General features: G+C 41.4%; 1 protein-coding gene across 1 annotated transcript in view; it reads left to right on the plus strand.

Moving 5' to 3' along the window:
• Positions 1-26958, plus strand: part of LOC143767053 (uncharacterized) — a 108737-nt gene that overhangs the window by 61373 nt on the left and 20406 nt on the right. The window contains 9 exon segments of the mRNA XM_077255074.1: positions 1654-1828; positions 9896-10000; positions 10130-10309; positions 10394-10517; positions 10601-10698; positions 10897-10987; positions 14282-15115; positions 18946-19015; positions 19304-19436. Coding sequence (XP_077111189.1) covers positions 1654-1828; positions 9896-10000; positions 10130-10309; positions 10394-10517; positions 10601-10698; positions 10897-10987; positions 14282-15115; positions 18946-19015; positions 19304-19436 — 1810 coding nt within the window.

The following is a 26958-nucleotide window of genomic DNA, read 5'->3' on the forward strand; positions in this document are numbered from 1 at the left end:
TGTGGCACATTGTTATATGGAGCATCTTATGGGGCCAAAAAGAACTGCATGGAGCATTATATGGGGCACATTGTTATATGGAGCATCTATGGGGCCATAATGAACTGCATGGAGTATTATATGTGGCACATTGTTATATGGAGCATCTTATGGGGTCATACTGAACTGTATGAAGCATTATATGTGGCACATTGTTATATGGTGCATCTTATGGGGCCATAATGAACTGTATGGAGCTGCGTTTTCTACCCTAGGCTTATACTCGAGTCATTAAGTTTTCCCAGTTTTTTGTTGCAAAATTAGGGGTCTTGGCTTATACTCGGGTCGGCTTATACTCGAGTATATACGGTAAATAGAGCAAATTATCTGGTAGTATATCTCACGGAGCCAGAAAAAAGATATATGAAGAAAAGTAGATGTTTAAAATAAACCTTATAAAGATAATTGCTTAGGATTGATTCCATTGATTATCACAATGATTTGTGAACCCCTGTATTAATCATGGGGAATAAAACTGAGCATGGCAAGAAATTTTCTTTCATAAAAAGACCCTGAATCAAGCATAAAAGCTGGATTATAGTCAACCATGGCTACAAGAAGCACGCGAATGAGAGACTCTCATTGAGACCCGACGGTGCCATTGAATCCAAGCGATGGATCCATGCACATTCTTTTTGGAGTAACAGTCTGTCATAGTTACCTCCTCGAGGGTTTTGATTTATAACATCAATGACACTAAATGAAATCTCACCAATGATGTTGCCTTGGTGTATCTCATTAAAATGTCTGGCTATAGGTGTGTCACCTTTGTGCCTTATGTCAGCAATGTGCTCGCCCACTCTTCTCCTAAATTCCCTTATTGTTTTACCGATATAGTCTTTGGGACAATTGCAGGTTGCCACATATATAAGTCCAGTGGTCTTACAATTAGAAAAGTCACAAAGATAAAATTTCTTGCTAGTAGATGAACTGACCACATATTTGCAAGGTTTCATAAACCTGCAATTGACACAGCTACCACATTTGAAGAAACCACAGGTTTTCCGGTCCAACCCCCATCTCTTGAACAGACTATGTACCATGTTGTCTTTAAGGGATCGTCCCTTCCTGAAAGTGAACATTGTTCGTTGTTCAATACTGCCTGCCAAGTCAGGATCAGCTGTTAAAATGTCCAATATTTATTGATGATTCCCATCACTTATTTTGACAGTCAAAGGTACCAATAATCCTAGTGACATCTAAATTCTCAGTGGGGCGTCTCGTGTGGGTTTGTAATAAAGAACTCCTCTCTCAAGATAAGACATGGTTAAATGCCATCTCGGCAGTCCCCCTAGGATACCCTTTTTCAAAAAACCTCCTCTTCATTTCCGCTGATTGTTGCAGAAAAACATCCTTGTCAGAGCAGTTCCTCCTTAGCCTCAAGAATTGACCTCTAGGAATACCATGCTTTAAAGCTTCTGGATGGTGGCTATCCCACCTGAGCAAGCTATTAATGCTTGTGGGTTTACAATAGATCTTAGTTTTTAAAGAGCATCCCTGTTTTTTTGGATCTGAACACCAAGGAATGGCAGGATAGTTTTATTCAATTCGAATGTAAATCTCATATTAATGGAGTTATTGTTCAACTCCTTTACAAACTTAAGCTTGTTTCAGTACCCTGCCAGATAACAAACACGTCCTCAATAAATCTGTACCAGACCCCCACATGTTGATGTCACCACCTTGGTTCATCCGGAAAGACTATGGTTTCCTCCCACCAGCCCAGGAACAGGTTGGCATAGGATGGGACACAGGGACTGCCCATCGCTGTGCCCCTGAGCTGGTGGAAGTACATCCTGTTACAGATTAAAAAGTTTTTTGTAAGCGTGAATTGTAACAGGTCCAGTACAGATTGACTGTGGGCCCTACATTGAACGGCCCTATATTTCAAAAAGTGTTCAACAGTTGTTAGGCCCAAATTATGTGGTATATTACTGTACAAGGCCTCAACATCAATGGAGGCCAAGAAGGAACCCTTCATGACATGGATGCCTTCCAATTTGAGGAGATTAGAGGTATCCCTAATATAGGAGGGAAGGGCAAGCACAAAGGGACGGAGTATCTCATCGATATAGACACCACAGTTTTGAATCAATGAATCAGACCCTGAGACTATAAGACGTCCCTTAATGGGACTGAGTCCCTTATGCACCTTTGGTAAGGTGAAAAACGTGGCAGTTAAAGGTTGCAATGGAAAAAGGAACTCAAACTCATTTTTAGAGATCAGACCCTGAGAGATTTTTTGAAAAAGGGTATCCTAGGGGGACTGTCGAGATGGCATGTAACCATGCGTTATCTCGAGAGAGAGGAGCTCTTTATTACAAACCCACATGAGACGCCCCACTGATAATTTAGAGGTCACTAGGATCATTGGTACCTTTGACTATCAAAATAAGAGAGTGATGGGGATCCGTCCATAAATATTGGGACATTTTAACAGCTGATCCTGACTTGGCAGGCAGTATTGGACCACGAACAATGGTCACTTTCAGGAAGGGACAATGCCTTAAAGACAACGTGGTACATAGTTTGTAGATTGTTTGTTCAAGAGATCGGGGTTGGAGGGTACCTGGCTGGACCAGAAAACCTGTGATTTATTCAAATGTCGTAGCTTTGTCAACTGCAGGTTTATGAAACCTTGCAAATATGTGGTCAGTACATCTACTAGCAAGAAATTTTATCTTTGTGACTTTTCTAATTGTAAGACCACTGGACTTATATATGTGGCAACCTGCAATTGTCCCAAAGACTAGGTCGGTAAAACAATAAGGGAATTTAGGAGAAGAGTGGGCGAGCACATTGCTGACATAAGGCACAAACGTGACACACCTATAGCCAGACATATTAATGAGATACACCAAGGCAACATCATTGTTGAGATTTCATTTAGTGTCATTGATGTTATAAATCAAAACCCTCGAGGAGGTAACTATGACAGACTGTTACTCCAAAAAGAATGTGCATGGATCCATCGCTTGGATTCATACCTACCATGCAGCATCGTTACATTTGAGCCTCCTGATGATCCAATATGGTGAAATGCGTTGAGGTAACTGAGAGCATCTGAAACCATAAGTACCTCTTTTTGCTTGCTGTTATCACAGTTATCTAGTTAACTATCACCATGTGTCATCAAACTTTCATCTGTTCTATATTGACAGTGTGTGTTTTTCTGACTGGCTGTTATTGAATATATGGCTACCCGGTGAGTTTATCATCTGGATCTACTAGACAATAATTAGGGACTTTTGGGGACAGTCGTCGTGGAGCGGGGGCGCCATAACAGCTGACAAGTAGGGTGCCTACCTCCGCTGTCAGGCAAGTTTTACATCAACAGGGAACAGCATAGCGAGGTACTAATTGCACTTATCACTTTGTTTTTGTGGCACTATTCACCCTATTGCACATTGCCATCATCATCATTGTCTACTTTTTATTATTAGTCCTCTAACTGGCAATCCTCTTGTTACTTCTTTTTCCTGTTTGTATAATTAAATTAATATGTGACTCACCAGCACAGGGTTATCCAGGAGATTCGGGGAGAGCCGCCGAGGAGCGGGGGTCCCATTTCTTATTTTTTGTGTTTAGGGTGCCAACCTCCGCTGGTAGGTAGGCTTTGAAACAGCATTTGCTGTGCAGGGTGCAAGTATCCAGTACGGTTGGCTGTACGGTGATTGTTTTTATGTGTGGTGTCTGTTTTAGAGATGCGTATTAAAAGTTAAATTTTAGCTGATTTATCACTTTGGTATAAGGTTATGTTGAATTTTTTGACTTTTTGACCTTATTGGTACATCTTTGAACATTTGACTGATATTCAGACACATAACAAATGAATTAAACTCTTTAGTGCAGTGTTTCCCAAACTCCAGTCCTCACGGACCCCACAGGTCATGTTTTCAGGATTTCCATAGTGTTACACAGTTGAGAGAATTCCTGAGGGCTTGATTAAACTTCCACCACCTGTGCAATACTAAGTAAATCCTGAGAACATGACCTGTGGGATCCGTGAGGACTGGAGTTTGGGAAACACTGCTTTAGTGGATTCCAACCATAGAATGAACTTGTTGTCTATATACAGTGTGTTCCAAATTATTATGCAAATTGGATTTAAGTGTCATAAAGATTTAATTGTGTTGTTTTTCAAATAAACTTGTGGATGGTATTGTGTCTCAGGGCTCAATGGATCACTGAAATCAATCTTAAACACATGTGATAATTAGTTTTCTAGGTGATTCTAATTAAAGGAAAACTACTTAAAAATGATGTTCCACAATATTAAGCAGGTCACAGTTTTCAAGTAACATGGGAAAGAAAAAGGATCTCTCTGCTGCTGAAAAGCATCAAATAGTGCAATGCCTTGGTGAAGGGATGAAAACATTAGAGATTTCCCGAAAACTTAAGGGTGATCATCGTACTGTTAAGAGATTTGAGGCTGTATCTGAGCACAGATGTGTTTGTGCTGATAAAGGCATAATGAGGAAGATTTCTGCCAGGCAAGTTCATCGAATTAAGAGAGTAGCTGCTAAAAAGCCATTACAAAGCAGCAAACATATATTTGAAGCTGCTGGTGCCTCTGGAGTCCCTCGAACCTCAAGGTGTAGTGTTGCTGTGGTGCATAAACCTACTATTCGGCCACCCTTAAACAGTGTTCACAAGCAGAAACGGTTGCATTGGGCCCACACATACATGAAGACTAATTTCCAAACAGTCTTGTTTACTGATGGGTGTTGAGCAACCCTGGATGGTCCAAATGGATGGAGTAGTGGATGGTTGGTGGATGGCCACCATGTCCCAACAAGGCAGCAACCTCAGCAAGGAGGTGGTGGAGTCATGTTTTGGGCCGGAATCATGGGGAAACAGCTGGTAGGACCCTTTAAGGTTCCTGAAGGTGTGAAAATGACCTCTGCAAAGTATATAGAGTTTCTGGCTGACATCTTTCCTCCATGGTATAAAAAGCAGAAATGTGCCTTCAGGAGCAAAATCATCTTCATGCTGACAATGCCCCATCTCATGCTGCAACGAAAACCTCTGAGTCATTGGCTGCTATGGGCATAAAAGGAGATAAACTCATTGTCTGGCACCATCTTCCCCTGACCTCAACCCTATAGAGAACCTTTGGAGTATCATGAAGCAAAAGATCTATGAGGGTGGGAGGCAGTTCACATCAAAACAGCAGCTCTGGGAGGCTATTCTGACTTCATGCAAAGAAATACAAGCAGAAACTCTCCAAAAACTCACAAGTTCAATGGATGCAAGAATTGTGAAGGTGATATCAAAGAAGGGTTCCTATGGTAACATGTAACTTGGCCTGTTAGGATGTTTTGGAGTTAAATAGCTTTTTTGTTCAGTGAATGTGACCTCCTAATGCTGCAAATTCCACAAATGAGCATTTTCAGTTCTTTAAAACATATCAAATGTTTAGAAATTCTACTGCGCCTAATAATTTGTAACAGTGCATTTTAAGTTTTTATTCATTTTGGAGATTATACTGTTATCATTGGGAGGTTTCTTCAATAAAATTTGATGTATACTCTATCGGGTGATGACTTTTATTAGACTGACTGTCATTTGCACCGACAATTTAGGAAAATCCGATAAAAATGTGATTTGCATAATAATTTGGAACATAGTGTGTGTGTATATATATATATATATATATATATATATATATATATATATATATATATAGCCTAGAACATTATCTTGGAGTTCCATCACGCTCCTCCTGGAAGATTACCATTTCTTCCCACCACCCTAGAAGTAGATTTGCATATGATGGGCACAGTGACCCTCCATTGCGGTCCCTCTGAGCTGGTGGAATATCTTCCCTTTAAATAGGAAATAGTTATTGGTAAGTATAAATCTAATTAATTTGAAAATAAATTGGTTATGTTCATTACATTGTATGGTTCTGGATTTAAGGACATAATTAGCCACCATGATTCCTGCTTTATGGGATATACTGCTATATTGTGCCTATACATCTATGGAAGCTATATAGTATTGTTCTCTATGACCATACCATCCAATTTCCCCAAGAGATCGGCTGTATCCTTGGCATATGAAGGCATCAAAATAAGAAAAGGGGTGGAGTATCTTGCCTGTTTAGATCCCTGTGTACTGACAAATGGCAGTTACTCCAACTGACCCTATTGGTTGTCCTCAAAGTGGAGCCAAACTGAAAGAAATGAACTGGAGTATAAGTTGGTATACATGCAATGTATAGGAGTATGTTCACACTGGCCATTACACAGGCAAAACTTAAGAAACTAATTGAACATATACCCTACTATAAGTAAAAAACAAAAGTGCATATGAATGACACAGAGTACTTAGTAAGCACTGTTTTTAGTAAAATAAAAAGGTAAAAAATAACTACCAGGGCCTAACTGTGGACACCCAGCAATGGGAGGCTGTATTAACGTAATGTCCAGCTCAAAGAAGGGAGGCCTCACCCTTGTGTGCTCTGAGTGCAAGAACCTAAAGCATAGATGGATTTTGGATTTTTATTTGATAAAAACTGTGTTTACTAAGTAGCCTATGTTATTTATATGTAATTTTGCCTTTTACTCATAGTAGGGTGTATGTTAATTTTATAGAAAAATAGAGAAAAGTCAGGTTACCAGACCTAGTGTTTAGACCTCCTGTTTGCAGACCCATGCCACGCAGGGATGAGGGTGAGACAACCACAGCAATATCCAAGTAGAAAAAAATCCAACGAATGGCGAAGGTAGCTAAAAATTAACTTTTATTCCTTGTGGGTAAAATTAACCAACATATGGCATCTAGCACTGAAGCACTTTAGCAGGCAGAACCAGCGATCAACGCATTTCAACTTGCGTCTTAATCATGATCTAACCTTGGAACAAATTCTAGCTGATTTTAAATATCCTGAAATCTCTCATTAGTCTGTCTCTTAAGAAATGAGCATACAGATTTACATGTCATTCTGGGATCATTATGCGGACATATGTGGTGAGTATACAATATATACAAAAAAGACAATTAAAATCAACGACTCCACAGCATAATATATACAATGAATAAGAGTAAATTTAATACTGTGTAATTAAATCATGCCTCGCATTAAGCCCGTTTGGAACAGGAGTCTCTAGCATCCAGTATGATTCTCTGTTTTGTAATTTTCTTTTATAATTTCCTCCCCTAAATGGTTTTTGTACTTTCTCTATTCCAGTAAATTTGAAATGTGTTGTATTACCTTTATGTACAGTATGTTCGCAAAGTGTCTCGAATCTCTCGATGCTTCTGGTATTGCAACTGCGGTGGGGTTCTCTGCATCTGAAAGGATCTTTAATGGACAAGATGTGCATCCAATATATTGTAATTTGCACAACATGCATTCTATTAGATACACAACATAGGGGGTATTACAATTTATGAAGCTACGTATAGTGGGTGGAATAAAAGTTGTTGGCTTTTTGTGTATGTTCACATGCTTTGCTGCGGTTTGCTCCGCATTTAAAACAAAACTTTAATATGAAGCCAAGTTTCTTGATTTGAGGACTTTCTGGGATCACTGGTAAACAGGCTGGGAGACAAAATAGAACCCAATGTTCTACAGTATATGTTAATTTTATTTCGATCTAGGGTTTTGTCGTCCTCTGAGTGGGTCTAACCCTTTGTGAACTTAGAGAGCATAAAAAGTGGGAATGGTGACAATTAGGTGCCATAAATTCATTATTTGAGATTAGTTTTGTATTCAGACCCTCAACCAAAATGCTAGTAAGATTGTCCCTAAATTTAGACTTTGGGGGAAAAACTAAAAGGGAATTATGAAGAAGCATCAGTGAACACCGTCGGAGATATTGGACATTAAAGGGATACTCCATTGGTAGACAAATTAGAGAGTGTTATCAGGGTGACAACAAAGCTATCTCCTTTTGTATTTTAGAGGTTGTCAGCCAAAATGAGATTTGATTAAACTAATCCTCCAAAAAGAATGCCAGTGGGTTTTCCGTTTGGACTCTCTGAATGGACAGATGGCCTTGGTTGTGTTATTTAGGATCTGTATATGGGAATTTCTCCTGTAAAGGTACCTTCACACTAAACGATATCGCTAGCGATCCGTGACGTTGCAGCGTCCTCGCTAGCGATATCATTTAGTTTGACACGAAGCAGCGATCAGGATCCTGCTGTGATATCGCTGGTCGTTGAACAAAGTTCAGAACTTTATTTGGTCGTCAGACCGGCGTGTATCGTCGTGTTTGACACCAAAAGCAACGATACCAGCGATGTTTTACACTGGTAACCAGGGTAAACATCGGGTTACTAAGCGCAGGGCCGCGCTTAGTAACCCGATGTTTACCCTGGTTACCAGCGTAAAATGTAAAAAAAACAAACAGTACATACTCACCTTCGCGTCCCCCGGCGTCCGCTTCCCACACTGACTGAGCGCCATAAAGTGAAAGTGAAAGTACAGCACAGCGGTGACGTCACCGCTCTGCTGTTAGGGCCGGCGCTCAGTCAGTGCAGGAAGCAGACGCCGGGGGACGCAAATGTAAGTATGTAGTGTTTGTTTTTTTACATTTTACGCTGGTAACCAGGGTAAACATCGGGTTACTAAGCGCGGCCCTGCGCTTAGTAACCCGATGTTTACCCTGGTTACCCAGGGACCTCGGCATCGTTGGTCGCTGGAGAGCGGTCTGTGTGATAGCTCTCCAGCGATCAAACAGCGACGCTGCAGCGATCGGCATCGTTGTCGCTATCGCTGCAGCGTCGCTTAATGTGAAGGTACCTTTAGTCTGTTACATTACTTCTGGCTCCATAGAGTAGAGCCACGTTTTGCATTACTGGACACCTCTTACCATGGTGTATACCACTGGTGATATCTACTGTTCTGTGACCCCCAGTTTTTATTCCGCACTCTCGTGCCTCCAATATTGCACTGACTGATATATGTAACTACATTATGCTAATCTGCCTATTTGGGGCTTTTGCAGAGAGATTGTAACTATATATATTGATTCTGATTATATCTATTTTAGCTCCTAATAAGATATTAAATATGTGCAGTATCTTATATGAATCTCTTGCATTATATGTTTCCCCTGTAGGTGATAATTTTGCACCTGCTGTGACATTTGTTGGTTCCCGCTGTGGCTTATTAATTGTAAACTGCCGCAATATCTCATCATTTGCTACGCCTTGCGAGCGCTTCCTCCGGGCAACTGACTGTTGCTGTGACAGCGGAGGCGTCCGCTCGCCATCGATGGACTCGTACTGCGCATGCACCAGTACGGGGCACTGTTTTAGGCATCCTGACATTATCTGAGACCCAGGATACATTGGTGAATAGCAATCTTGACCTCTTGTGTCTGGAATACCTGCACATGCGCCCTGGAAGGTCCTGTTGCCGGCGTACATGAGCTATACACCATTTGGGAACACTTTTTTTCTCTCTGTATAAGCCCTCTAGCATTGTAGCATGACCATTTCTTATTAATAGATGTCAGGAAAATAAAACACAATGTAGTAAATATAGTAACACAATAATGATTCCACACTACTTCTCTGCCACCACTGCTTGAGTCATTCACCAGTGTCTGTATATCCGTGTCAGTTCCAACAAACTTGAGTTACCTATGGCCAATTAGTTCCCAGAGGAATGGCCATCATAGCTAGTGATTGAGCATGGAGCATGGAGGAGATGACTTGATCAACAATCCAGCTGTTGTTCCACTTTGTACAAGAAAAGAGAATAAATCATCTACAAATTATATCTCCTTATCTCCAGCAATTGTATTATTACATGGCATTCTTTATGATTGGTCTCATCTTCTTCTCATTCAGGCCCATACTATATCGGATCCTCCCAGTGGAGATTTTCTATATTTAGACACTTTTTCTGATTTACCCATCAAGGTTGAATATGGGCAAGAACAAAATGGCGGAGAGGATATTACAACTCACGCTAGAGATTCTTTTCCGGCTGACTGGAGAGGTGAGAGATTCTCATGATGTCACATTACATAATTCCTATCTATGGGAATAACAGAGGGACAGAACTGGAGAGGTGAGGACTCTGGAAGTGTCTGTGGTGAGATTTATTAATGTGTCTCTCCATAACCAGGATTATACAGTAGTGAAGAAGACCTCTAGCGAGTGCTGTGAGACCCCTGTGTCTGAGGGATGGGGAAGACCCCTGAGCCCAATCACAAGGCCTCCACCTCACCCTCTGATACATGAGGGCATCAATGACCGGAAGATCGTAGAACTCGCCTACAAGATGATGGAGCTGCTGACTGGAGAGGTGACACTGCTGAGAATGCTGGGACATTATACAGTAAAGCTATGAAGGAATTGGGGGGGATGACAGTATCATTGTATGTGTCAGGTTCCTGTAAGGTTTCAGGATGTCACTGTATATTTCTCCATGGAGGAGTGGGAATATTTAGAAGGACACAAAGATCTGTACAAGGATGTCATGACAGAGGTTCCCCAGCCCCTCACATCACCAGGTAATAGAAAAGACTAAATTCACATGGCCTATAATTATCTATATGTAAAGAATTAATTCAGTCCCCGTATGTGTTTCCTCCAGAGCTATCCAGTAAGAGGACAACACCAGAGAGCTGTCCCTGTCCACTTCTTCCGCAGGACTGTAAACAAGAAAATCCCAATGTTCCTCAGGATTATCAGGTAGATGGAGATAAGGTGTCACAAGATCTCCCCTATGATATGTAGACGGCTGTGGAGGTCTTGTGCTCAGCCTTATTTTCTCCACCAGTATTATATGTTTTATACTTGTGTAATGAGAACGGTGGAGATGGCAGGATTAGAGCTGATCATAGATGGGACTTCTTCATCTGTCTGTGACTTTTACAGTATTTGTTTCAGGGTGAAGATCTGACCCATACTAATACTACAGGGACATATGTGAGGGGTGATGAACGGTGTAAAGAGGAGATGCCTACATATGACTACCGAGGTGAGTAGTAACCACTAAATGCAGAGTCACAGATTGTTCTTAGTCATCAATTTTCACTTCTTTTTCGGTGGTGTAGTCTGGACATATCACAATCATGTGATCACCATTTTGCCATTAGACTCCTAAATGGTCCTCCACCTGAAACTTTTCAACGGCTACAACTTGGAGGATCCATCTACTCCCTGAAATTAGAAAATGCTGTCTCTTATCTGCCATGATCTGTAGACTCCAAAGCCAAATGTAGAATGTGCTGACAAGAGAAAATCATTCAAAGAAATGTATTATAATGGGCCTCTGAGAGAAAGCGGAGGGTATTGATGCTGTTACCTTCCTAGAATCCTGATATCTTATTGGATGAATCTACCTTCTCTCCCTTCTGTGCTGCTGAATGTGCTCATATGGTCACTATATGACCAGGTCCAGTCTGTCTGGCCAAACTTCGATTTTATGATCGACAGCATGAAATGTGCAGTGAGGGCCAAGTGTGAATTTCTGTACAATAACAGCAGCGTTTCCCTTCATCCTCAATTTTTAATTTCTTTTTAAACTGACTAACTTAAAACAGGATTGCAATAAACCAGGGCTGTAGAGTCTGTGTCCATTTTGGTAGAGTTTGAGTCGGTATAAAGTGGACTGACTCCTAAATATACAATACATTGGGTACAGTAGTACAATGCACGATGTGCTGTAAACGTTTTCACAAGAATTTGGGAAAGTTATGAAATGTCCATTAAATATCTGTTCTGTTCCTGATCTAAGGATTTCTGCTTTTAATTAAGATGAATCTGTGCTGCACTTTATGTACATGCTCAGTAGTGAGCCTACTAGGTACTAATCATGCAGGGTGCCCAATCTTTTGCATAGGCCCATTTTCCTTTTTGTAATTTTTACAATGTAAAAGATGAAAATATATATATATATATATTTGTCTAAAATACAAAAGACATGTGTCCTCTGTTAATTTAGGGCTTTTATAGATCATTTCATCTTCAACTTGCTTAACTGTTCACAATAATTTTGACGAAGGGTGCCGAAAGTTTTAAATGCCACTGTATGTATATTTCTGTTGTTTTTAGTATTTTCTGTTAATTGTTTTTATACTGCATATAATTTTGTGTATGTATTTCACGCTCATTATGCTGACATGCTTATGTCGACTACATATGCTAAGTGTCACATGATTTTCTTATCCATCTGTTTCTAAACTAGTCGGAGCTTATAGAGCTTTTTCTTTCTGGATTCATTAGGTTTGACAAAGGAAAAGAATTGCGTCTGAAACACTTAGCTATAACATGTCTGTTCACATTTAACAAAAGTTTTGACATATCACCATTAGTGATGAGCGAATACACTCGTTACTCGAGATTTTCTGAGCACGCTCGGGTGACCTCCGAGTATTTTTTAGTGCTCGGAGATTTAGTTTTCCTCACCTCATCTGAATGATTTACATCTCTTAGCCAGCTTGATTACATGTGGTGATTGCCTAGCTACCAGGCAACCCCCACGTGTACTTATGCTGGCTAACAGATGTAAATCATTCAGCTGCGGCAATGAAAACTAAATCTCTGAGCACTAAAAAATACTCGGTGGTCACCCGAGCGTGCTCGGGAAATCTCGAATAACGAGTATATTCGCTCATCACTAATCACCATCATGGAGTTGGCATTTTTAATCAATAATTTTACTGTTAAACCGGAGCTGGATTCTCCAACATTTCTGATTTTCCCTACGTCTGTTAAAGACGAACTTCCGTGCTCTCTCATAATATTACTGCAACTGGTGAGCTTGCATTTTCTTCTTTTTTACCAATCACAGTAATACCAAAAGGCAACAAGGCTATGGCATAAAAATGATTGACTGGTAATCCCGCATATTTAGTGGCTTAAAAACAGTCGCGAAACATGCGAGACAGGGACTCAACCATGTTTTTGAGCACCGTGCAATATTCAGCTGAGTAGCGAGCAAGCCCAAACACCCTGAAGCTCAAACGAGTATCGAGGAGTGCTGATAATGCTCGCTCATCACTTTTTATTACTCAAGAAGTTTCACTACTAGTTACTCATTTTTTACTGTTGAAGACTGTTGAGTTTGATCATTTTAGTAGATGCGTTATTGTCTATAGTCATATTTTTAGACTAACAGTTACTGCCCAAAATTCTCTGATTTAACCACTTCCGCAGCCAGATTTTTGGTACTTCTAACCAGGCCCCATTTTTTTAATCTGACATGCGTCACTTTGAATGCTTCTTCTGATTCCATGGATTCTGAAATGTTTTTTGTTATGTGACACATTGTACTTTATGTTTCTAGTAATTTTAGGTTGATATATTTTGCATTTATTTTTGAAAATGCTTGAATGTTGCCAAATATAAATGAATAATAAAATAAATTGAAATAATAAAAATAAAATAAAAAATAAGCTTATTTTTTGAGTAACACATCACTTTTTAAAATACTTTGAGGGACCTACAGTAGGAGACAATACAAAATAAAAAAAAACCAGAGAAGTCAGAAAAAAGGCCGGGGTTACAGTGGGATCAAATACACAAACCGGGAGCTGAGCACATAGGACTGAACCAGAGGAGAATAAGGCTGTATCCATCAGCTTCTGGAAATATACTTCGAGCTGTAGGAGGGTGTGGTGCTTTCCAATTACCTGAAGTGGGGAGCTGCCATACTGGGTGATACTACTGATCCTGGTCACCCTACTTTAAGTGGCTGGACATAGCCTGCACCACCTAGAGCTTCTGGTTCCAATGTCTCCTCCATCACCAGCGACGCCCGAAAAATAAATGATGGCTGCGACTGGTGATAGAAGCAGACATCGCAGGAGAAGATCCCATAGGAGATATGACACACCATTTGCAGAAGCACTAATGTTACAGAATGGCAGAAAAACATAGCAGTAGACAACCTCATAAAGTGACTCCATTTTGTAATTTCAGTAAATTAATCTATAGGAGTAGTGACTCTTTTTTACACCTGAGTGGGGGCTTGTGTTTTGTAGGATGAGTAAAAAATGTTATTGGTATCATTTCCGCCTACATAACAATTTTTGGTGGCTTTTTATTCCAATATTTGGGAAGCTGAATCAACAAACAGTTAAAAACCACGCACCTTTTATTCATGCAATGAGGTCTTCTATTAGATTATGAACTGTTATTATTTTAGTGAATAATTCAATTTGACTACATAACGTCCTACTTCTATGGACATTTTGAGTAGATATATCAAAAAATATAAATTTCAAGGATGTTTTATTCAAAAATAATAATTTAGTTTTATTTTTAACAGATGACTGTACCAGGAGATCAGAGGGACAGCTGACATCTTCAATTTTTATATCAGATGACCTTGAGATCACACAGGATATTATTGAAGTGAATGTCATTACTCCAGATATACCATCACCCTTTCACAGCAAAGATCTATCATTTGATCCTATGAAAGAGGTCCAAACTTCTATTTCATTACAAACTGCTAAGAAAAATGAAAGAAACATAGAAACACCAATTGCTGTTATAGCAAAGAAGCCAATTGCATATTCAGAATATGGAAATAGTTTTCCCCAAAAAACATCTTTTGTTATACATCAAAAAATTCAAACCGAGAAGAGATTTACTTGTTCCAAGTGTGGGAGATGTTTTAAACGGAAATCAGATCTTGTTAGGCATGAGATAATTCATACTGGGGAGAAGCCATACTCATGTTCAGAATGTGGAAAATGTTTTGGACTTAAATCACATCTTGTTCTACACCAGAGAATTCACAAAGTGGAAAAGCCTTTTTTATGTTCAGAATGTGGAAAATGTTTTGTACAGAAATCACATCTTGTTAGACACCAGAAAACGCACACAGGGGAGAAGCCACATTCATGTTCAGAATGTGGAAAATGTTTTGCTCAGAAAACAGATCTTCTCATTCACCAGAGAATTCACACAGGGGAGAAGCCATATTCGTGTTCAGAATGTGGAAAATGTTTTGTACAGAAATCGTCGCTTGTTAGTCACCAAAGAACTCACACAGGGGAGAAGCCTTTTTCATGTTCAGAATGTGGGAAATGTTGGGCATACAAATCAAGTCTTAGAATTCACACAAGGGAGAAGCAATGTTCATTTTAAGAATGTGGTAAATGTTTTGAATAGTGATGGGCAAACCCCTGGATGTTCAGGTCAGGCAGGTTCGAACAAACATTTAACAAAGGTTTAGTTCGAGTATCAGAACAGTACCCGAACCCAGACCACATTCAGATGTCATCTGTATGACATCGCGGCAAACGCTGCCTCTGATCGGTGGTAAGATTATTATTGCCGGTCAGAGAGCAGCGGTTCCCACACTGTCAGATGACAGCATGAGCCAGCAGCTGTTAACGGAAGTAAAAAGTTTACCTCAGGTCGCAAAGGCGTCAGCTGATGAGAGAGTACTACTTCCATCAGCCTACGCCTGCTGCTGCTAATGACAGCAAGAGCAGGTGCAACTGATGGGAGTATTCATCAGCCGGTGCCTGCGCTATAAATTGAAAAAAAATGACGTGCGCTGTTTCTATTTTTGATAACCAGCATGGCATAACTGACAGCTGAGGGATGCAAACCTCAGCTGTCAGCTTTATCATGGCTGGTTATGAAGAATAGAGGGGTCCCTACAACTTAGATGTTTAAATACATCTAAATGTTATCAATATACAGTGGGTATGGAAAGTAGTCATACCCCTTTAAATTTCTCATTAATGTACACTCTGCACCTCATTTGACTGCAAAAAAAATAGAAATGTAGTAATTTTTGCAAATTTATTAAAAAAGAAAAACTACCGCAGTTTCACAGTGTGTGTCCAGTGTCAGTTCTTCTATGTTCCCTAATAAAATACCATGGTGTCTTCGACCAAACCTGCTGATTTTGATTATACAATTGTAATAACTTTACTTCCACAATGTATTTATAATCCCTCAGCATGTGTATAAGATAAGAAGCTTCTGCTAAGCACAATGAATCTTTGGTCTCTGTACATATTTTGACATTGTGGAGAAACATAAGGGTCATATATCTCCAGAATCCAATCCTCAGAAGGTTTCCCCTTTTTGTTGGGAAGCTAAATGTTCAAGTCACAAAATAAAGGATCTAGTAGTACATGTAGTAGCAATACTAGGGTTAGTGATACAGATAAAATGGGGCTGGCCGATAACTTGCCCACTGGTGTTTTATTGGAGTCTGATTTGGGGAGGATGGTTGCATATTATGTCCCTGACTCCCCCCTCGATCGAATGCTGATGATAGCAATGGGAAATTGCATGTGTTACCTGACAATGCTTTACCGATTAATGCTGTACCTGATAATCATTTTTCTGAAAATGCTGAGGATGCTGATGATCAAAATATGCATGTTCTAACTTCTAACCTAACCATTTCCTAAGAATGATGTATTCACAGGTGCAGGAGTGCTCAGCCACGTCACTCTGCGGGTGTGGGATGGCTGAGGAACCCCTAACAGGAGCAAGCAATGGTACTAAGGGAAATGGGGAGATGCATTGGAACCGTGAGGAAGGTGATGCCGTGCAACTGACCAGTGCCACAGAGGAAGGTAACTGCCCCATAAGTACTACTGCTCCTGAGATGTTGGGGGTGGATGGGGAGGTACTTCCCATAGTAGTGCCGGCTGATGGGTCTGTGGAAATCCCCGGGGAGACAGCCTACGTAGCTGCTGTCACCCTCAGAGTGCCCAGAGCACAGATAACGTTCTGCCTTCTGGACCCTCCTCAGTCACAGGCGTGACTGAACCAGAGATGGACCAAGTGCAAGTCCCAGAGGGTTCCCGTGGGAAAGGGATCCTGTCGTTGCTTCTGGCTGCCCCTAGCCAGGAGTTCCAGGCTGCTCTGCACTCATGCGAGTCTGGAGGCACCTCGCCGAGACTCCCACCTCCGTGACTGATAAGGAGAGGGTGTTCTGGGAACGAGGGAGGTTGTACCGGGAGACAGTACCCGGAAAATCCCAAAAGGAGTGGTTGAGTGAAGGACAGCTGGTCGTCCCATGCCAATTCAGGGGTGAGTTGCGGATTGCCCATGAGATCCCCCTCGCTGGACAATTGGGGATCAGCAACACTAAGGCCCCGCTGTCTCAACACTTCTATTGGCCCAATTCTATTCTTCTATTTGTGGGGACAGATGTATCAAACTACTACCGCTCCTGTGTCATCTGTCAAAGAGTGGGGAAGGTGGGGCCTGCTCTTAAGGCTCCCCTGATCCTTTTCCCAGTGATAGAGGAGCCTTTCCAGAGGATCATGGTGGACATTGTGGGCCCGCTGGCCGTGCCCAGCAGCTCTGGAAAGCAATATATCCTCACTGTGGTAGACTACGCTACCCGGTACCCAGAGGCAGTGGCTCTGTCGTCAACTAGGGCGGATAAGGTGGCAGATGCCCTGTTGGCCATCATTTCACGTGTAGGATTTCCCAGGGAGATGCTTACTGATCAAGTGACCCAATTCATGTCTCGCCTAATGGAGGCTCTCTGTAAGAGAATGCAGGTGAAGCGTCTGGTATCGAGTGCGTATCACCCACAAATGGCTTGTCTGAGCGCTTCAACGGTACCCTCAAACAGATGCTACACATGCTGGTTGACATCCAAGGACGCGACTGGGAGCGGTACCTCCCACACCTGCTATTTGCTTGTCTCCTTTATAATATCTTTTTATACTTCTGTAAACACTGCCTACCTTTTTTTAAGTAAAATATATAAAATTACTAGTTTTGTCTCTCCTTGCTCTATAACATACTGTCACGTCCTCTGAAGTGAATTACGCTACTAATTTGGGTGGGCTCCAGACCCGCTATTAATTAAGAAATCGGAGCTGGTGGCAGCGGATTTGTCCTGTGCCTTTGGGAGACTTTGTAGCAACTGGCGGCATTGATAATTATTGTTCCTGCCTGGGAGTAGTTATATTGCCCTCGCTGCAGTGTGCCCATTAGCCAGTACAAAGTAAGGCAGCCTCTCTGGTGACTAATTATCCTAGGTGCAGAACCCTGTCTGATCTGAGGGTAAGGGGGCACCAGAGAGCTGCAAGTTCCAAACTGGAACTGGGAAGTGGGATATAGATAAATCCCCTTCAGAAAGAACCAGGGGCAACCAAACAACCCCGGTGACAAATTGGTGTGAGTGGTGGGGATGATAAAAGTATCCTCCCCATGAACCGTGACAAGTTGGTATGAGAGTTGGAGGAGTTATTAGTGACTGTTTGGTTTGTACGCGTGGTAATTCCTTATCCTCTATTTTATTTTTCCCCTTCCTACACGCCCCGGGGGATTCCTCTGTTATATGTGAGCGAAGATTTTGTATGTCTGGAGTTTTCTGTTAACCCCTCTTCCCTGGGTGGGGGAAGAGAACAGATGGAGGGCTAACTTAGGAGATAAGATGAGGGTGGAGGCCCAGGCATCTTCGCCATCTGAAGTATCACAGGGAGAAGGGCGAGCTAGTGTGCCCCCTAGTGGTAGGGACAGGAAAGGAGCCCCTGGTCAGCCGACAGCTGTGTCGTGACATTAGCTCTAACCGCTACTATTTTCTTTGATCCATGATGGATCCAATCTCTGCTCTGACAGGGCAAATGTAGCAGCTCAGTCTGGAGGTGGCGGGTTTACTCATGGTGGTTTTGCAGCACCCTGATACTTCTGGTGTGGGACTCCCATCTCTCCAGAAAACCACAGTGGACCCCAAGATTGTGTTGCCGCACATGTTCTCTGGGAGGCGTGACAAGTTTGTTGTTTTCCGAGAGGCATGTAATCTGTACTTCAAGTTGCGTTCGGTTTCCTCAGGTACGGAGGAGCAACGTGTGGGGATAGTTATCTCGCTCCTTCAGGGGGAACCCCAGGCATGTGTGTTCTCTCTCCCGTCTGACTCACAGTGGCTTCAGATGGTGGAGGGATTTTTTCAGACACTGGACCTTGTATATGATGACTCTGATCGCGTCTCCTTAGCTGAGTCCACATTGTGCCTACTTCAGCAAGGAGACCACCCAGCAGAGGAATTTTGCTCCAAATTCCAGAGGTGGGCCACGAATATCAAGTGAAATGACCCTTCACTATGTAGTCTGTTCTGTAAGGGGCTTACAGTAAGGGTGAAAGATGTCTTAGCTCTGTATGATAGTGAAAAACCGTGGCACTACCGTTAGGTGCTCAAGTAGGGTCCCAAACCAGTGTATATAATAAGCAAAAAACTTGGCACTCAACTTAAGGTTCTTGAGCTGGTTGTGAACATTTCCTCTAGGACATTGGGGGTAGCAGAATGCAATTTACTACAAAGGGGTCTCTCCTTTTGTCCCTCTTATAAATTTAGATCTTTTTCCATGGAAAAGGAACTACAGAGGTTCTTTCGTAATCTTAGATTGCGGGTACATTTTTCCAAAACACCCACCCCACGCGAGCTTATCCCCAACCTCAATCTGAATCCTGACTCTAGAACACAGAAGGTAACATTATCAGCTAATGATTTGGGCTTACACACAAAGAGCTCCTATAGACCACCACAGGGCTCACATGCATTTGAAACCTTCATTGGCTTCGTTCAGGAAGCCTTTCTAAAATTAAGGCAGGATTCAGAAAGAGGCACATTACATTATTCCCCCAATCTCACCGCACTTGACTTTCAGGCACTATTCAAGGACTATATTGGTTTATTTATATGTCAAGGACCTCTTTACGTCCATCCCAAACAATTTGGGCATAGAATGTATACATCGTCTATTATGCCAAACAGACATGACAGAAGAAGTTATAGATTTTATCTTGAGACTTCTTACGTTAGTCCTAACCAAAAAAAATTTTCTATTAGAGGACCGTTTTTATCTTCAGTTGAAAGGCACCGCTATGGGCTCAAATGTAGCGCCTCCATGTGCAAATGGCTACATGGCTGCCTTCAAGATTGAAATTGTCTACAATAACATCTTATTCCAAACACATGCCATTGTCTGGAAACGTTATCTAGACGATATTTTTTGCAATTGGTCCGGTACTATTGACACTTTAGAAACCTTTTTTTATACTCTTAACACTGCCTGGACAGGCCTTAATTTTACCGTGATTAAAGATGAGCAGAAGGTCAGTTTCCTTGATACTTTAGTATGTAAGGATATTGGAGGTAAACTGTCTACTGACCTATATACAAAATCTACAGACAGAAATAGTCTGCTTCACTTCACTAGCTCCCATCATACCACAGTAAAAATATCTATTCCCAAATCTCAATTTCAACGAGTTAATCGAATTGTAATGGACACAACATGCTGCACACAAAGGTTGGATGAAATGCGTTCCAAATTTACAGAAAGGGGTTATCCATCTGATTTACTTTCCCAGTCTATGCACCCAGTGACTACTAGATGTCCTAAGATTGAAAAACGTGTCCCTTTCGTTCATACATTTCATCCTTATGCTTTTATTTTACATAAGACCATACGATCGCATTGGAATCACCTGCATACGGCCCATCCTTACATTCCTGAATTTTGTAATCCATTTTTACCTTATTTTAAGAGATACTCTAATATACGGGATGTTATGGTTAGGGCTGATATTGGTGATCCGAAACCCAAACTAACCCAACATTTTTTACAAACACCAAAGATGGGCACCTTCCCCTGCTTACTATGCCATCAGTGTAATAACGTTATGAGGGGTAATGTTTTTTATCACCGCCATTCAGGGAAGAAATATAGAATCAGGGATTTTTTTCACATGCTATACTACGTACGTGATTTATCTGATTAAATGTCCATGCGGCCTGGCCTACATTGGCGAAACAACTCAACCTATTAAGGACAGAATTTCCAAACATAAATCAACTATACGTTGTAAAAATCTCCTTCTGCCATTGCCTGCACATTTTCATGCAGCGAGCCACAATGTTTCCCAACTTAAATTCCAGGTAGTGGAACATATACCTATTCCAAAAAGAGGGGGAGATAGGATTCGGATGCTTAAACAAAGGGAAGCATTTTGGAATCATGAACTACAAACTCTTAGCCCCAATGGTTTGAACAGGGAATACGATTTGATGTCTTTTTCATGAATTATGATAACCCTTGCTTACTATAGCCATCAATCTGTCTATATAAGAGAAGTTAATTTGTCCTATATACACTGTGTTCCAAATTATTATGCCAATAATATTTCCTCATATTTTCTCTAAATTACCTATCTGAATTGCAGTCATTGTTATTTTCCAGTCATCTACTATTCTAGTGTAATTGCAATGTTTTGGAACAAACTGCCTATGAAAACAGTATCTTTTTTTTTTAAATAAACACTGAAAATGCATGTTCCAAATTATTATGCACAGCAGAGTTTTCAACCGTTTTTTTTTTATTTTGAACAAAAAAATGGTCAATTGTGAAGTTATAAGCATTATCATAGTTACATAGTTATTAAGGTTGAAGTAAGACTTTAAGTCCATCTAGTTCAACCCATAGCCTAAACTAACATGCCCTAACATGTTGATCCAGGGGAAGGCAAAAAAAACCCATGTGGTAAGAGTAAGCTCCACCATGGGGAAAAAAATTCCTTCCTGACCCCACATACGGCAACCAGACTAGTTCTCTGGATCAACGCCCTATCAAGGAATCTAGTGTATATACCCTGTAACATTATACTTTTCCAGAAAGGCATCCATTCCCCTCTTAAATTTAAGTAATGAATCACTCATTACAACATCATACGGCAGAGAGTTCCATAGTCTCACTGCTCTTACAGTAAAGAACCCGCAACTGTTATTATGCTTAAACCTTTTTTCCTCCAGACGTAGAGGATGCCCCCTTTGTCCCTGTCACCGGTCTATGATTAAAAAGATCATCAGAAAGGTCTTTGTACTGTCCCCTCATATATTTATACATTAACATAAGATCACCCCTTAGCCTTCGTTTTTCCAAACTAAATAGCCCCAAGTGTAATAACCTATCTTGGTATTGCAGACCCCCCAGTCCTCTAATAACCTTGGTCGCTCTTCTCTGCACCCGCTCTAGTTCAGCTATGTCTTTCTTATACACCGGAGACCAGAACTGTGCACAGTATTCTAAGTGTGGTCGCACTAGTGACTTGTATAGAGGTAAAATTATGTTCTCCTCATGAGCATCTATACCTCTTTTAATGCATCCCATTATTTTATTTGCCTTTGTAGCAGCTGCCTGACACTGGCCACTGAATATGAGTTTGTCATCCACCCATACACCCAGGTCCTTTTCATTGACAGTTTTACCCAGAGTTTTAGAATTAAGCACATAGTTATACATCTTATTACTTCTACCCAAGTGCATGACCTTACATTTATCCCCATTAAAGCTCATTTGCCATTTATCAGCCCAAGCTTCTAGTTTACATAAATCATCCTGTAATACAAAATTGTCCTCCTCTGTATTGATTACCCTGCAGAGTTTAGTGTCATCTGCAAATATTGAAATTCTACTCTGAATGCCCCCTACAAGGTCATTAACAAATATGTTAAAAAGAAGAGGGCCCAATACTGACCCCTGTGGTACCCCCACTACTAACCGCGACCCAGTCCGAGTGTGCTCCATTAATAACCACCCTTTGTTTCCTATCCCTGAGCCAGCTCTCAACCCACTTGCACATATTTTCCCCTATCCCCATTATTCTCATTTTATGTATCAACCTTTTGTGTGGCACCGTATCAAAAGCTTTTGAAAAGTCCATATACACTACATCCACTGGGCTCCCTTGGTCCAGTCCGGAACTTACCTCTTCATAGAAGCTGATCAAATTAGTCTGACATGAACGGTCCCTAGTAAACCCGTGCTGATACTGGGTCATGAGGTTATTCCTCTTCAGATACTCCAGTATAGCATCCCTTAGAATGCCCTCCAGGATTTTACCCACAGTAGAGGTTAAGCTTACTGGCCTATAATTTCCGAGTTCAGTTTTTGTCCCCTTTTTAAATATTGGCACCACATTTGCTATACGCCAGTCCTGTGGTACAGACCCTGTTATTATGGACTCTTTAAAGATTAAAAATAATGGTCTATCAATGACTGTACTTAGTTCCTGCAGTACTCGGGGGTGTACTCCATCCGGGCCCGGAGATTTGTCAATTTTTGTGATTTTTAGACGCCACCGTACTTCCTGCTGGGTTAAGCAGGTAACATTTAATTGGGAATTTTTATCACTAGTCATATTGGCTGCCATGGGATTTTCTTTTGTAAATACTGATGAAAAAAAGTCATTTAGCATATTGGCTTTTTCCTCATCCTCATCCACCATTTCACCCAGACTATTTTTAAGGGGGCCAACACTATCATTTTTTAGTTTCTTACTATTTATGTAGTTAAAGAATATTTTGGGGTTATTTTTGCTCTCTCTGGCAATGAGTCTCTCTGTCTCAATCGTTGCTACCTTGATTTGCTTTTTACAGAATTTATTTAATTTTCTATATTTGTTTAATGCCTCATCACTACCTACTTCCTTTAATTCTCTAAATGCTTTCTTTTTGTCACTTATTGCGCCCCTTACAGCTCTATTTAGCCATATTGGTTTCCTCCTATTTCTAGAATGTTTATTCCCATACGGTATATACTGTGCACAGGTCCTATCTAGGATGCTAATAAACGTCTCCCATTTTCTTTGTGTATTTTTATGTCTCAGGATATCGTCCCAGTTAATTGCACCAAGATCCTCTCTCATTCGTTGGAAATTTGCCCTCCTTAAGTTTAGCGTCCTTGTCACCCCTCTACTACACATCTTATTAAAGGATACATGAAAACTTATTATTTTGTGATCACTATTCCCCAAGTGACCCCCAACCCTTATATTTCATATGCGGTCTGGCCTGTTGGTTAATATTAGGTCTAGCAGTGCCCCCCTCCTTGTTGGGTCCTGGAACAGTTGTGAAAGGTAATTGTCTCTCATAGTTGTCAAAAACCGATTACCTTTACTGGAGCTGCAGGTTTCTGTTCCCCAATCTATTTCAGGGTAGTTGAAGTCCCCCATAATAATGACTTCTCCTTGAGTCGCAGCTTCATCTATTTGCTTTACGAGGATATTCTCCGTTGTTTCCATTATTTTTGGAGATTTATAACAAACCCCTATCAGTAATTTATTATTTTTCCCCCTCCCCTTATCTCCACCCACAGGGACTCTACATTTTCATTAGATTCACCTATATTATCACGCCGGATGGGTTTTAAGGATGATTTTACACATAGACACACCCCTCCCCCTCGCTTATCTGTACGGTCATTTCTGAACAGGCTATAGCCCTGCAAGTTAACAGCCCAGTCATGGCTCTCATCCAGCCATGTTTCAGATATCCCCACCATGTCATAATTATGCTCCAACAACATTAGTTCTAATTCGTCCATTTTGTTGGCGAGGCTTCTGGCATTAGTATACATGCACTTGCTGTTCCTCTCTGTACCTCTATTCTTTCTTAAATTATTAACTGTTCTAACCCCACCCCCCATGCCACCGCCACCCCCAACTTCCTTATTTGTGCCCAGGTCTCTATCTGCACTATCTTCCCCTCCTATCATATGAATACCCTCCCCCCCAATCCCTAGTTTAAACACTCCTCCAACCTTCTAGCCATTTTCTCCCCCGACACAGCTGCACCCTCCCCATTGAGGTTCCTAGCGTAGAGCCTGTAGCCAACTGAGCTGTCGGCCCAGTTCTGCAGGAACCCAAACCCCTCCTTCCTACACCAATTCTTGAGCCCCTTTTTAACCTCCCTAATCTCCCTTTGCCTCTCTTGCGTGGCACGTGGTACAGGCAGTATTTCGGAAAATACCACGTTGGAGGTCCTTGCTTTCAGCTTACAGCCTAATTCCCTGAAATCATCTTTAAGGACCTTCCACCTACCTCTAACTTAGTCATTTGTGCCAATGTGCACCATGACCGCTGGGTCCTCACCAGCCCCTCCCAGTAATCTGTCCACCCGATCAGCGATGTGTCGGACTTGAGCGCCAGGTAGGAAGCACACCGTTCGACGATCCCTGTCTTTGTGACAGATTGCCCTATTTAATTTTTGAAATTTACCAGTAGCTGCTGCATTTTCCACCCTAGTCTTATACTCGAGTCATTAAGTTTTCTCATTTTTTTGTGGCAAAATTAGGGGGGTCGGCTTATACTCGAGTATATACGGTAATCAAATGAGTTGCCAAATGAATTGAAAATCTAGTCCAGACATTGACAAGGTTCAATTTTTATTTTTTTTTGTTTGAAATAATTATTTTCTCCTTTAAACTTTGCTTTCTTCAAAGAATGCTCCCTTTGCAGCAATTACAGCATTGCAGACCTTTAGCATTCTAGCAGTTAATTTGCAGAGGTAATCTAGAGAAATTTTACCCTATGCTTCCAGAAGCCCCTCCCACAAGTTGGTTTCATGGGCACTTTTTGCGTAAGATACGGTTAAGCTGCTAAATTCGTGAGGGTGGAGGGCACCACTAAATATATAACTGTTGGGGCTCACCGTGGACTTGGAAACATAGCAACTAAACCCATAGAGAAAGATCAAGTCCACACGGAAGGGAGCACCACTACCATATATAAAAAATACAAAATCTTTTATTAGTAAGCTTTTTACAAAAAAATGCAACACACAAAAAGATACATCATACAGAAAAACGGATAAAATCATTAAAAGTGCAACAACAGCACAAATCTTGTACACAAGTCATATCCTAATATAATAATGTAGGAAAAGAGTGACAATCCACATCCCCAACTACTCCAGCATGGTCATACAATACAATATAATGGCCTGTGATGTAACCATATACAATGTGCTTAGTATACAAAAACAATTAATTATATATACATGGTTCATAGATCAAAACAACACAACAATATGAGCAAATAAGTGTAGACCTGCTAGTATCACAGTACCATGTAGGGCTACATGGTACTGTGATACTAGCAGGTCTACACTTATTTGCTCATATTGTTGTGTTGTACATGTATATATAATTTATTGTTTTTGTATACTAAGCACATTGTATATGGTTACATCACAGGCCATTATATTGTATTGTATGACCATACGGTCAAGCTGCTCCCACAACAGCTCAATGGGGTTGAGATCTGGTGACTGCGTGGCCACTCCATTATAGATAGAATACCAGCCGCCTGCTTCTTCCCTAAATATTTCTTCCATAATTTGGAGGTGTGATTTGGGTCATTGTCCTTTTGTAGGATGAAATTGGCTCCAATCAAGCGCTGTCCACAGGGTATGGCATGGCGTTGCAAAATGGAATTGTCACAATATGACTGGCGAGTAAACTGGGACCAGAGGCACCTTCCATGGCCCTAGCACTAGGAGGCGCCCTAACTCGCCCTGTTCCCCGGGATACCTCAGATGGCGAGGATGCCGGGGCCTCCGCCCTTGCCCTATCTCCTACCTGCCGCCCTGCGTCTGTCCCTTCCCCATCCGGGGAAGAGAGGCGCTACCGTGTACCGCAGTACACCAACCCAACAGACAGGGGAACAAAGACAAGGGTAAAAGAAAATTCCACTCACACAAATATACTTTCACAAATAACAGAGGTATTCACCAGGGTGTGAGGGACGGAGGAAGAAAATAAGGCAGGTAAAGATGAGGAATGTCCAACCATACAAACCAAGCAACAGTCGCACAGTAAACACCTCCAGCTCTCCAGACACCAGCTCCTCACTCTCCAGGTCTATCTAGCAAGTGCTAACTCAAGACAAGGATCTGGCCAGAAAGCCTACCTTGTATAGGAGAGAGGAGTGGCTAACCAACGACAGCTGAATGCAGGGATTTCCACATGGCCGATTAACCCCTGTCCTGCTGAAAGAAATCAAGCACATTTAATACACCGGAGAAGTGCTTCTTTTCAGCGGCAAAGCAGGAGCCATCAGACGCTGCGGTTTTTTGGCACTGCTCTGTCGCGGTAACTCCGTGACAGGATTGATAGCGTTCCTTATTCAAAATCCCTTCTACCTTGTACAAATCTCCCACTTTACCAGCAC

This window comes from Ranitomeya variabilis, chromosome 4 (assembly GCF_051348905.1).
Source record: "Ranitomeya variabilis isolate aRanVar5 chromosome 4, aRanVar5.hap1, whole genome shotgun sequence".
NCBI classification, from domain to species: domain Eukaryota; kingdom Metazoa; phylum Chordata; class Amphibia; order Anura; family Dendrobatidae; genus Ranitomeya; species Ranitomeya variabilis.